Source organism: Falco peregrinus, chromosome 16 (assembly GCF_023634155.1).
Source record: "Falco peregrinus isolate bFalPer1 chromosome 16, bFalPer1.pri, whole genome shotgun sequence".
Classification (NCBI taxonomy): domain Eukaryota; kingdom Metazoa; phylum Chordata; class Aves; order Falconiformes; family Falconidae; genus Falco; species Falco peregrinus.
The window spans coordinates 2,664,744-2,677,052 of NC_073736.1; the positions used below are offsets into that span (position 1 = coordinate 2,664,744).

A 12,309-nucleotide genomic window follows, 5' to 3' on the forward strand; every position below is an offset into this window, starting at 1 on the left:
GCTGGGTGTGCTTTCCTCTTTTCCCCCAGCACGGTGCTCTATAAGCCCCCAGAAGGATGCCCACAGCGGCACTGCCTTCCCCAAATCCGGAGTTACCGAACCAAAATCAAACTGCCTTTGGGCTGTCTGCATTGGCTGGATGATAGTTTAAAAATAGGGAGAAATTCCATCGATTAGAGCCTGGTGTCTTTTTAGCCTCAATAACCTAATTCTGCTGCCAACACACAGAATAAAAATTGCCATTTCAAACAGATGGATTTATTAAATATTACTAAATACTCTGCCGCTTATGTTGTCCAAATACATACAGCGTGCACACTATATAGTGAAGGTGACGTACGTTACCTCCGAGGGTGTGTACATACACATCACCCAGGTGCGTGTGTTACAGTGGGGTGCAGGCTGGGGGTCTCGTTCCATGTTGGTGGAGCAGCCTGGCCAGGACGGGGCGGGAGAAGGTTCCAGGGGGATCCTACTGCCTTCCAGGACTTAGAGGGGCTTCTAGGAAAGATGGGGACAGACTTTTAGCAGGGCCTGGACGAATAGGACAAGGAGTAACGGTCTTAAACTGAAAAAGGGGAGATTCAGACTAGATATAAAGAAGATATTTATGATGAGGGTGGCGAGGTGCTGGCACAGGGTGCCCAGAGCAGCTGTGGATGCCCCATCCCTGGAACCATTCAGGGTTGGGTTGGACGGGGCTTGGAGCAACCTGGGCTGGCTGAAGGTGTCCCTGCCCATGGAGGGGGTTGGACTAGATGGCCTTGAAAGGTCCCTTCCAACCCAACCCATCCTATGAAAATAAGAAAACAGAGGATGGTCCCAGCACCCTGGTACAGCCTTCGCAATGCTGTTTCACCCCAAATTGTCACGTTTTCCCTTGGCCTCTCCAGCCATCACCAGGTCCCCACAATGAGAGCTGTGTCCTCTGCAACACCTGGGGGCAGAGACCCCCACGGCGACGTGCACATGTCACTGGGCTGAAGTTTCACCGGTGGCTGCCCATCAGCGGGTGGACGTTGCCTGCAAACTCCGCCGGAGAAGTGTCACTCGGCACAGCATGGTCTGTCCTCGACGGCTGCTGCATGGGCGACAGGACAAGCAGGAGTGACTTGGCAGCTCAGAGACAGATTGAAATGTTATCTGGACTATCCTGGAGGTGATCAACTGCTTGAATTAGGGCATGGGCGTGCGCCCACATCCTGCTCTGGATACACAGCCTTACTGGAGTTGGTCTTCTCATTTCTTTTATTTCAATGGTTGATGGCGTTTTCACATTATCCCCTCGTTGGGCGAGTCTCCCACATGTCCCAGCCTTTCTACCAGCCTTCTGGTGGTACCTGAGCTTTGATCTGTGTGATTCACGCCACTGTCCCCTCCAGCCCTTGGGAAAGCAAACTCCTCCATGTAAAGGACTTTTTTCCAGCACTGGCAAACACCTGCAGGCAGAAGGGCCAAACGGATCTGCTCTCACTGCAACTGACCCGAACAGGCAAGTACACGAGTGCACCCAGACAGGCAAGGACAGGAGTGCACGCTGGAAGAAATTGTTTCCATGTTCTCTGTGCATTAACTCCGCCAATTAAGTGCATCAGGCCCCGAGGGAACTCAACAGGCACCGCACGGAAGAGGTGCAGGATGCTCCTGCTTCACTCAGCACTTGCACCTCCTCGGTGGAGCCCAGCTCCAGCTGCCAGGCTTTGGGAATAGCGTAAATGATCCCATGGGACATGCAGGAACACGCTTCTCCATCCAGTGCACGGTATGAGGATGGTTTCCTCATAGGAGCTGGACTCGCTACAAAATGTGGTGCTCCGGGAACACTTTGTGAGTGCAAATCCCAGCCAAGCTGAGCCGGCAGATGTTCCCCCAGTTCCCCCAGGCTCTCCTTCGGGCTCCTTGCCTTAGTTTCTTTCCTTACAGAAGTAATGTATTAAATGGGATTTTCCATTCCCAGAGCCAGATGATGAAGGACAGTGCAGTGGCTACGAAAAAGCCATTATCCCTGCAGGAGAACAAGTGAGTAGCTCCGTGGGGAGGTGCTTGGTGGATGCAAGGATGTCTCTAACAAGGAGAAAGCCCAGCAGGGAGCACAGCCCTACACCAGGGCAGGGCCAGCCCCAGGAGAGGGGCAGGGGAGGCAAGGCAGGATGGGCAAGAGGATCAGTGTCCGTGCACAGAGGACAGGAGTCATCTGGGCTGGCAAGGGGAGAGCAGCACCCTGAAATCGGGCAGCTCAGACCTGCGAGGACTTCGCAGCATGCTGAGATACCCTGGGGTCTCCTTGGGACCCTGAAAGCCCAAGGGGAGCTGGGCTTTGGGGACACACCTCGGGGGTCTGCTGGCTGAGGGGGTGCACAGCCACATCACAGCGTTCCCCACAAATTGCCTTATCCTGCAGTGGGTTACGGGGGGGGCTTCTCAAGGCGGGGGGGATGCAAAATCCACCCTGCACCCTCACCCACCGCAGACATCAAGGCCCTGGGACAGCATCCCAGGAGACAGCATCCTCCCTGGCCTGGTGCCACGCTCCCGTGAGATGAAACCTTGTCATCATCCTCTTAGTGACAGCGAATTTTGCATTAATTGGCTCATAAGTGCCAGGCTGATTTTCTAAGCCACCCTCCCCCACCTGGCACCCAGCAAAGCAGGATTAGCGGGGACTAACGGCTTCAGAGACGCAAGATCATAGGAGCAGCCTGAGATGCTTTCAGGAGAAGGGCCCCCAGCTTGCACTGAGCACCAGGCAGGCAGGGGGCTGTGCAGGGTGCGAGGCTGCTCTTTGTCCAGGCAGGATCAGTGCCCAGATGGCCAGTGTCCATGATCCCAGGGATTTTCAGGCGAGGCGATTGTCTTAGCTGTTTGAAGCCAGAGCAGGGCGTTTAAGGAAGGATGAAGGTAATACCGAGAGTTGGAACCTAATCAAAACTCTGGGGCTAATAACTTGCCCTTCTTTAATACTGTCTTAATATCTTCAGTGGCCACAGACACTCAGGTTCTCGATTTTATAACCCAGACATTAAGCCAAGGTGCTGGAGTGGCTCATGAGAAGGGACCAGCGCTCCGAGAGCTGCCAGCCCTGGGGTGCTGCACTGCTGGCCCTTCCCAACCTCATCCCACCGCGCTGGGCTGGAGCAGCATCCTTGCTTTGGGTTGGGTTATTTGGGACTGGGAGCCCTTTGTGCAATGGGCTGTGCAGATTCTGCTCCTTGTTTCCCCAGCACCACTGCCCCGAGGGGTGGGAAATGTCCAGTGATCACAGGAGGGTATTTGGTTCAGCCGTCAGGAAAAGCACAGGAGAAGGGGATGAGAGTGGTGAGTTGTTCTTCTCCCTGGTGTTTTCCCTGGCAGGTGTGTCCCATGTGCCGAGGGAAGATGATGTCCTCCGGTAAGTCAGCGAGGAGACAAACCCCTTTTCTGCTCCATGCAAATCCCAGCCCACACTCGGCACCGCATGAGCTCGGATGCAAAACAACCGCATGATCCTCCCACCAGTCCCCACCGTGTCCCAGACACCAGCTTGCCCTGTCCTGGTCACAGCCCGGCTCAGTCCCCAGGGTTCCGGGCAGGTACAGGGATGTCGTGCCAGTGGCAAACAGGTGAGAGAGGTTTCGGTTTCTCCTGCAATAAAAGTCTCCCAGCTTGGTTCCCAGCCAAAAGGAAACGCGGTGCTGGTGCTGTGCTTGTTGCTGGTATGAGTGGGCAGGACCCAGGAGTGGGATCGGGTGTTTTTCACTGTCCTAATTAAGCTGGGCTAAAATAGACAGAGCCCCTGCGAGGGATGCGTTCACCCTGGGGCTTCTCGGCAGCCGGTGACCCAGCCCTCTGCATCTCCATCAGTTGCTCTGCGTGGGGAAGGGCTGCTTCCTTCCTGCGAGGACTCTGCTTCCCCATTTTATTTTATTTCGGTTTTTAAAAGGACTGGAAAGATCAGATCCTGCAGGAGAGGCGGTGCCGGGCAGACCCAGGCTGTCACCGGTGGCCTGAGAGGGACTGTCGCCCCACGCGTGGTGCCAACCCAGACCCGCAGGTTTGTTTGCCACCATCATCACCTTCACCCCACTGGATCATTCCACCTCTTGCACACTGCAAACCCCAAAATTCTGCCTCCTTCGCCCCAGGCTGGCTCTGACCCTGGCAAGGGAGATGCTCCTGAGCACTGGCAATCCCCCCCAGCCCCAAGCTGCCTTAATCCATGGCCCTGCTTAGGGGTCTGGGCACAGATTAGCTGGGAACGTGAGGGTTTAATCGCTTTGGCATTTCTCGTCGTCTTAGACCTCATAGGTGGGACCCCAGTCACCGTAAATCCCCTCCGTCCCCAAAGGAGTGACGGCAGCTCATGCACCACCCGGGTCCAAGCTTTACCCAGTTCTTGGTGTCAGATCAAGCTGCTTCAGCTAATAAATCTCCTTCTGCTGGAAAGGGAATGGCTATAAATAGTAAAAAATGGCAGGACCGCCCCGTGTATCTGCTGTAAGACTCTCTGTGCCCCTTTGCATCTGGCTCGAAAGGAGCAGCCCACCACAGCTGTAGCAAGGCAAGCGTTATTCCGTGTGTAATGGCCACACACATCACCCATCGGACAAGCCTGGCTGTCATTTAGGGACCAATTTATTTGAGTTTTAGGGTTTTTTTTTTCCTGAACTGGATGCTTGGCTGACAACAGAAGTACAAAAATGATGCTGTACATTCACAGATAGGTAGAGAAACACCGGTAAATAAATACACACACGTGAATACAAACAAACCGTGAGGTTCAGCACATGCACTTGGTGAGAGCTAAAATGCAAATACAGGGTGAAATTTGGGCTGCGTTTGATTTACAGCCTCCTCGCCCCCAGCCACGTGGGTTTTAAGCATTTCATCCTGCTGTGGCTGTCGCTGTGGGGTTTTCTTAGAAAATTTTTAAGCCACGGCTCAGAAAATCACCCCACATCCAGGTCGCCAAGAGGAACCGTGCCCCACATCAGGAAATCTGCATCCTTGGGTTCCCGGGTACCGCAGGTCTTTGGGAGCAGCCCATGTCAGTCCGGGCTCTCGCAGTTATCTGTGCTGAATTTTTCTCTGTTCTGCTGAGACAGAAGGAAATTTTTGTGAGGTCCCTTCCCCAACCGAGCCAGTGCTATTGGTCATCTAGATGGGTTCAGGAGGAAATTATCCCTGAGGAAAGCTGCGGTTACACCAGGTTGTAGCAATGCTGTGTACTGTGGGGCATCTCCTGGCTGCACTGCCGCAGGTAAAGCAAGTCCTGCTCCTTGTGTGTGCCATGCTCACACTGGAGGAAGGCAAAGGCAGCCCAGACAGCACCCAGCCACCCCCCAGTACAAACCAGCAGGACTGCTACCCACCCAGGTCTGCCCATCACCCTAAAATGACACCACCTGCCCTAACTCGCCGCTGGAAGCTCAGCCCCAGCCTTGGTCCTCCTCCCTACCTGGAGAATTTTGCTGTAGGACAAGGGTGCGAATGAATCTTCCAGGTAGCGGGTGCCGAAGCCCATGATCCTGTTCACCGCCTGGTTGCAGATGCCGGCTACCTTGGCGGTGAGGTGCACCGTGAAGGCAAACTGGATCTCCTGGGGGTTGATGTCGGGTCTGCTGGCTGTCATTTCCTTATGGACGTAGGCATCGGCCAGGTTCTTGAAGGAGCTGTAGGACATGTCTCTGAAGAACATCCGTAGCCGTGCGTCTTCCTTCACCTGGTTAAGGAGCAAGCAGATACACGTTACGAGCGAATAACTTGGTGTGTCATCCTTGTGTCGACGCCTTCACTCCATGCTAGGATGGCACTTGAGGGAGGACACACAGCTGTGATCACACCCCGTCGGGGAATTAAAAGTTGCCATTTCCTTGATTTTATGGAGCCTTTCCCTGCACCGGGGAAACCGACGGTGCTGCTGTGTGTTACGGCAGCGCAGAGCTTGGCCCACATTCCCTCAACCCCTTCCAGTTGACCACACTCTCCACTCACCTGCCTGTCCAGCTCATCTCCTGCACTCTGGAGCAGGGCGACGATTCTCCTGATGGCTTCATCTACAGAGACAGATCCCACGTTACCTTCAGCCCACGTTACCTTTCTCCAAGCCTCACACCCAGACCCTCTGTTTAGTCCCCAGGAAAAAATTCATCATCCACCTCCATCCCTCCAAAGCCCCTTTCAGCCTATTGCCAAGTGCCGCCACCCCCTCAGGCAGCAAAACCACCCTCCTGCCCTTGACCTTCTCAAATCAAAGCCCTGATGCTGAAAATCTCACCCAAGGTCTTCATGGACCGTTTGGGTCACGTAAACCCCTGGGTGGGGGTTGCAGTAGGATTTGGGTCCCGTGTAGGCTCTGCAGGGGGACAAGCTTTGTGCACATATATTTTCTATATGTGCCGGCGATGAAGAGCTTGCCAGGGCGACACTCACCGACCCCGTCAGTGCTGGTCAGCCGGGGGGGCTCCTCGCAGCCACGTACTCTGCTCCCTTGGCTCTCGCTGCCCTGCACGATCAGCCCGATCTCTTCCGAGACTTGTGCATAGTAACCATCGGGCTGCTCCACCTCTGCTGGAAGCAAAACACATCCACAGAAGCGAGGATTATTTTTTTGTCGGCTGTTGACTGAAAGCCAAAAGCAGCGGCGGGGGTGACCGCACCCGCGTGGTGCTGGTGCCCAGCCTGGATTAGTGCGAACGGCCGGTGACTGGTGGGGCTGTGCTCCCTGATGGTAACCCAGCGGCTGCAGCTCACCCTGAATCCACCAAAGCTCCACAAAAATCCCTTCACCAGCATTTTGGCAGGGGAAGGGGTTGGGTGGTGACGGGAGTGTCCCACGGGCTGCCCGCACCCTTCCCCGCACCCAGTGGAAAGCAGCTTCACGTGGGCCCGGGAGCGGTTGGGGATTTAATCTCAAGTCTTGGACGCAGGTTTAAGCTAAACCACCGTGTTCCTCGTTTGCCAGAGGAGGAAACCCTGGGCTCGGATGGTTCCTGCCCAGCCACTGGCCTGGGGTAACTCGCTGCGCCCCTGAGTTGGAGCCCGTCTGCTCGAAGCACGGGGGCGTCAACACTTCCCGAAGCAGCCGGTTGAGATTGGAGCCCCCCAAACCGATCCCAAACCCCGGGAAGCACCGGGAGGGTGACGCTGCAGTTAGAAGCCAGCACTGGACTCTATAGGTTTCCCCACAGAGGTCCCCTCACAGTGGGTGGGTTGGGGTCAGGGGTGGGGGTGGTCGGGGTCCCACCTGCAGTGGCCGGCGCCTGGATGTGCCGCAGGGGAAGGCAGCTGGGGCGCTTGGCCCTCGCCCCCGCCGCTGCCTCTCCCCGCTCCTCCTCCACGCGCTTCTTGAAGGAGAAAACCTTCTTGAGGCTGGGTCTCTTCTTCAGGGCTCTGCCCAGCAGCGGGGACGTGCTCCAGTCCCCTCCGGGTCTTTTAGCCCCTTCTGTTTTGGAGCTGTGAGGAGCTTTGGCATCTTTCTGCTTTGCTTTTTGTCCTGCACTTTCCTTCTGGTCTTCAGGGCTCTTCTTGAAGATTACGTTTAAGAAACTTTTGAACCAGGTGCGTTGGGTTTTGCCCTGGGAAGAGTTTTTTGTGCTTTTCCTCTTGGGCTCCAACTCCTCTTTAGGGACCTCCCCAGGAGCTTTGCTGTTCTCATCCAGAGCCTCATCCAGGTCTGGTGCTTTGGGTTGCTCCTCCTGGTCCTTCCTGGGACCATGTTTGGCACACGAATACTTGCAGAAGTCACTTTTCGACCGTTGCAGCCCACCTGCCTTCCTCCCCCGCCCTCCAGCTCTCTCCTGAAACTTTTTTTTGGCCATCAGTGAGTTTTCGCAGCAGCTCAGCGAGCGCTTGACGTAGATCTCCAGCACTTTCTTGGCCCCTTGCCTGTCCAGAGAGAGGATCTTGCCCGACGGCTGCCTCCCCATGTCCTGCCAAGGCTTCTCCCCCGCCAGAGCCTGCATGTTGCTGCAGAGAAAAACAATATTTTCAGCCTGATTTTTGCTTTCCCTGTGCAGTCAGGTGGCGTGTGATGGAAATCATCCCCACTTTGGCACCCAAGGGTGCTTTGGGTGTCTGAGACTGTTTCTGTTCCTAGTAAATGATCAACTCCTTGTACAGCTGTTATCTCAGTGCTCCTTACACAGGCGGTACACGTAGGGTTTTATGATGGGTTGTAGACACTGCTGATAATGGAAGTGAAACTGTGGGAAGTGGGGAGGTGAGCTGGTCTCGCCTCGGAGGGAGAGCCTGGTTATCCTCCAGAGGGTTTAATCCAGCAAAGGCATAATCCAGATACCGTGGTACTGTACCTTTCTATTGCGACGTGTTCCCAGGCTATGACGAAAACCTACACACCGGGAGCACCATCTCCGTGATGAATCACACAACCCAGATGTTTTTCGTATCTTTCCTTAAAGCCTTGGCTGCTAAAAAAAACAGCATTCCCCAGCAAGGCTGGGTGCTTCCAGCCCTTGGAGAGGCCAAAGGCAGCATGGGGTCTTACAAATATCCTCAGTCACTGCCGATATTGGCCGAGCACCTTGCTATGGTGCAGCCCCCCTGTGAGCTCTCACCAGCGTTCGGCTGTGAATGGAGCTTGGAGCACCTGAGCCCTGCCTTTCCCATTGCCCTTTTTACTCTGTTTATGAGCAAAATTAAATAGAAGGATGCTGTATGGAAAAACCAGAGAACCGTGCCTGTGCCTTGTGCTGGCTCTACTTCCCAAAGCAATTTCACCCTCCAGAGAACCAGCCCCAAACCAGACTTTCTCCACCGCGGAGCACCACTTGGAAGCCAACACGGAAATCCGGCACGCTCGGCTGTACAAACTGCCCTGGAGCCAGCCATCAGCCTCCGCTCGGTCTAGATGAGCATCACCACCACGCACGAGTGCACCCACCCACGCCAACTTGGCCGTTTTTTGGATCAAGAAGGCAAGTTTCCTTCATCTGAGCCAACCTCAAAGCCACCCGATACTAATAAATCATTCCACTAGATTTAATCACAGCAAAGCAACAGCCCCCATCCTACTTCGATTGATTCCAGTACATTGGCCACATCATTCTTTATTTGCTCTTTTGGTATTTACCTTTCCATCAGTGTTTCAGCCCTTCTGGACTTATGTCGAGACAAGCTCTCCGGCCACAGGCACGAAGGGTTGTCAGGCTCCCCTGGGAGGTGGCTCTTTTATACCCGGGCAGATGGCTGGCTGAGTTAAGTCCTATTTTTATCAGCCATTCAGGTAGGAGAGCGGCCAATGCTTCCGCCTGGGATCCCCGCTATCACCTCCCTCGTGGCGGAAAACCAGTGGGTGTGAGTTTCGCTGGAGGAGAAAACGATTTCCTTGTGACAAAGAGCAGCAAAACAGCATCACCATCACCTGGCTCCTGGTGCAGGTGCTGGCCTTTGAAACCAGCTATCTCTGCCAGCTGTCTGGTGGGTGGGTTTGGTTTCTTTGGGATTATTTTTTTTTTTTTTCAGTGGGTGTGATGCCATATATGGGCTTCTCTGGGTTGTTTTTGTAAGGAGAGGTCATAACTTTCTCCAATAAACAAGGTTTCAATGCGGCAAGCCGATTGCCCTGCTCACATCCCAGCAGCTTCCAGGGAAGTGGATACTGGGAGCTGCTGTGGGACCGGAGGCACTCCGGGGCACGGTGCTATCGGGTTGATGCCTTACACCAGGCATGGCTGGGCTGCAGCATCTTTGAAACCCACCCCGGGGTCCTTCAATCAGCCCGTGCGCCCACCCTAAACCATGACACAGGACCGGCTCCAGCACCCGAATCCTCTGCACCCCATCAGCCCCCTACCCTGCCCCAGGGGCAGAGCATCTCCAGGGCCAAACCCGCCAGGCTGATCCGCGCATCCCAACATCCACAGTCTGCCCCTGGGCCAAACAAATCTTACACCTTTCATACACCGAAGAGCCAGATGGTCCCACAGCCATCCCCGTGCGGCTCTGGGCCTGGTACAGGCTCCCGCAGGCTGCTCCCGCCATCCTCATTGCTATTTTGCCATCTGATGGCAATATTCCGCACTGCACCTCGCAGGGATGCGCCGGGATGCGGACGCATTTGCTGGCTGCCACGCGGGCCTCGGAAAAAAAAGCCCTGAGCAAGAGCTCCACGTGAGCAGCGATGCATTTTCTCTAAGTTTCAGCTGGGATGATGTGCTGCCCAGGTGCCTCCTGGATATTTTCCTGTTAACGGCTTCAGCTTGCAATTGAAACGGTCCAGGATTATTTTACTTTTATTTCCACAAACTTTCCGTGCCATCATTTCCTATAACTGGGAGGGATCTGGCCCATTTCCCTCTGTTTGTCCCGAGCCTACACTGATGAATCAGTCTGGTATTGATTAGGAATTACCTGCCTTTGTTTTTCAGCATCCCCATCTATTCTGATACATAATTAAACCATCCACGAGGAGCTCCACGCTGCTAACTAGCATGTGTCACGTCCTTTCATAAGGAGGTCGATTCCACTGGGTGAGAAGGAGCTTCATAATCCATTTTGTTGGGGTTTTTTTCCTCTGCAACATCCATAAACCAAAAAGGCACCTCCACTCTGGTGGTGGGGCACAGCTTGGCCATCTCCAGTTTGGAGATCCTGCTGCTGGAGATTGTGGGATGTGTCCAAACACCGTCACTGCTCGTGGAGGGTTAAACTGGGAATCAGCACTGACTTACGGCCTCTTGCAGGTTTTTCCTCCTTGTAGCAGCATTTCTGGACACAGCCTGAAGATGGGATACCCAAAGTGACTCCAGGAAAAATCTTACCTGAATCATGATTCTGGATCCAGACCTTTATCCAAGTTCAGATCTCTTCTGGGATTTGGGACATGCTCAAACCTAATGGGAGAGAGGTGTAAGAAAAAGATGTTTGCAAGAGACCTGAGACAAACCAAAAGCCCGTTACCAGAGCTGGGGGAGGGGGTCAGGGTGCAAATGTGTCTGCTTTTCTCATCAGCACCGAGACAGAATGAGGAAGCTGCCTGGAAACACAGTCACATGGAGGGAGCAGACAGCACTGGGGCTGGTGTCTTCAGGCCGGTGACACTGGAGGGAATAGCAGAACTAAAAGCACAGGGACACTGCAGGGGGTAACTGGCTTATTTACAGGAACTTACTCCAAAAGGTGGGAAAAAAACCCCAAGGGAGAGGTATTCCCGGCATGGAGCTGTGAGGTATGAGTGGGTTACAACGGACTCAGGAGAAGGCAAATCCCCCAGGTCTCCTGGGAACAGGACAAAGAGGCCACAGGCTGATGGATATCACGAAAAGCCTCCTCTGCAGGAGGGTGGGATGACCTCGAATGAGTGTCCAGAGGGGCTGGGGACCACCAGCCTTGAAGATCTTTGGCTAGCCAAGGCCACGGTCAGCCCTGCCGCGTGCTGGAGGCACTTTTGGGTGGACCACAAAAGCCACCTGCACCAGCCACCTGGGCACAAACATCGCTGCAGGTGGAGAGCGGAACCACAACGGGGTGTTGAGGGCAGCAGCACCAGGCAGCAGCAGGCACGCGTGGCACACAGCCCCCCACCCCGGCCACCACCCGACCTGGGTGCTGGGTGTCCCCCCCAGGGAACAAAACCCCTGCAGACCTTGGGGGATGCCTGCATGGGGACGTGCCTGTGTGCCACCTTCAGCCAGGGCCAAAACCACCGGCTGCCGTGTGCTCCCCCTCCCCACGCACCCGCACCGAACACCCCAGCGCCAGCAGCACTGTTTACTGGGAGGGCTGGGTCCCCATTCCAGGAAAGATTCACACTCCTTCCGCCTCTGTTTACTTCAAGGAAGAGGCGTGTTGCTCCGGGAAGGGCACGAGGGCTTCCTGGGAGCATGGAAAAAGGTTGTCATCGCAGCCCATCCTTGCCAAAGTGCCCTTTGATTTTCACCCTCCAAGATCGCTCGGCAGCCGTGACGGCACGGCGTGACACAAGGAGGTTCCAGCATTTTTTGGCAGCTTCCCAACAGGGAGAGGAATTCCCCGGCTGAGTGCAGCGGGATCCTTAGTCATCGTGGGAAAAACAGGTGAAGAGCGTGCATCCCGCACGGTCCCCGCGAGCGCGGCACAAGCCCCGGGGTCACTGACTGTCACCAGCTCCACCAGAACAACCCACACCGGCTGGAGAAGCGGTGGGATGCTCGGGAGCCGTCAGGCCTGTTCCCACAACCAGAAAGCTGGGGGAATATCTTGTCGGGAGGTCGGGAAAAATGCACCCACGGGTGTGTATGCCAACAGTGGCGCAGGGCCAGGATGGGACAATTGCTGAGACAGAAGGTCTGCTCGCCCACCAAAGCTGTCCCTCAGGGCTGGGCAGGACTTACA

At 55.1% G+C, this 12,309-nt stretch overlaps 1 protein-coding gene across 1 annotated transcript; it reads right to left on the bottom strand.

Moving 5' to 3' along the window:
• Positions 1 to 4,615: 4,615 nt before the first annotated feature.
• Positions 4,616 to 9,378, bottom strand: LOC114012783 (apoptosis facilitator Bcl-2-like protein 14). Its single transcript, XM_055819953.1, has 6 exons — positions 9,068 to 9,378; positions 7,223 to 7,944; positions 6,409 to 6,546; positions 5,971 to 6,032; positions 5,435 to 5,698; positions 4,616 to 5,072 (listed from the first exon to the last, which is right to left on the bottom strand). Exons 1-6 carry the CDS (start codon positions 9,073 to 9,075, stop codon positions 5,025 to 5,027), a joined length of 1,242 nt encoding a protein of 413 aa, XP_055675928.1. The 5' UTR covers positions 9,076 to 9,378; the 3' UTR covers positions 4,616 to 5,024.
• Between the last annotated feature and the right edge of the window lie 2,931 nt (positions 9,379 to 12,309).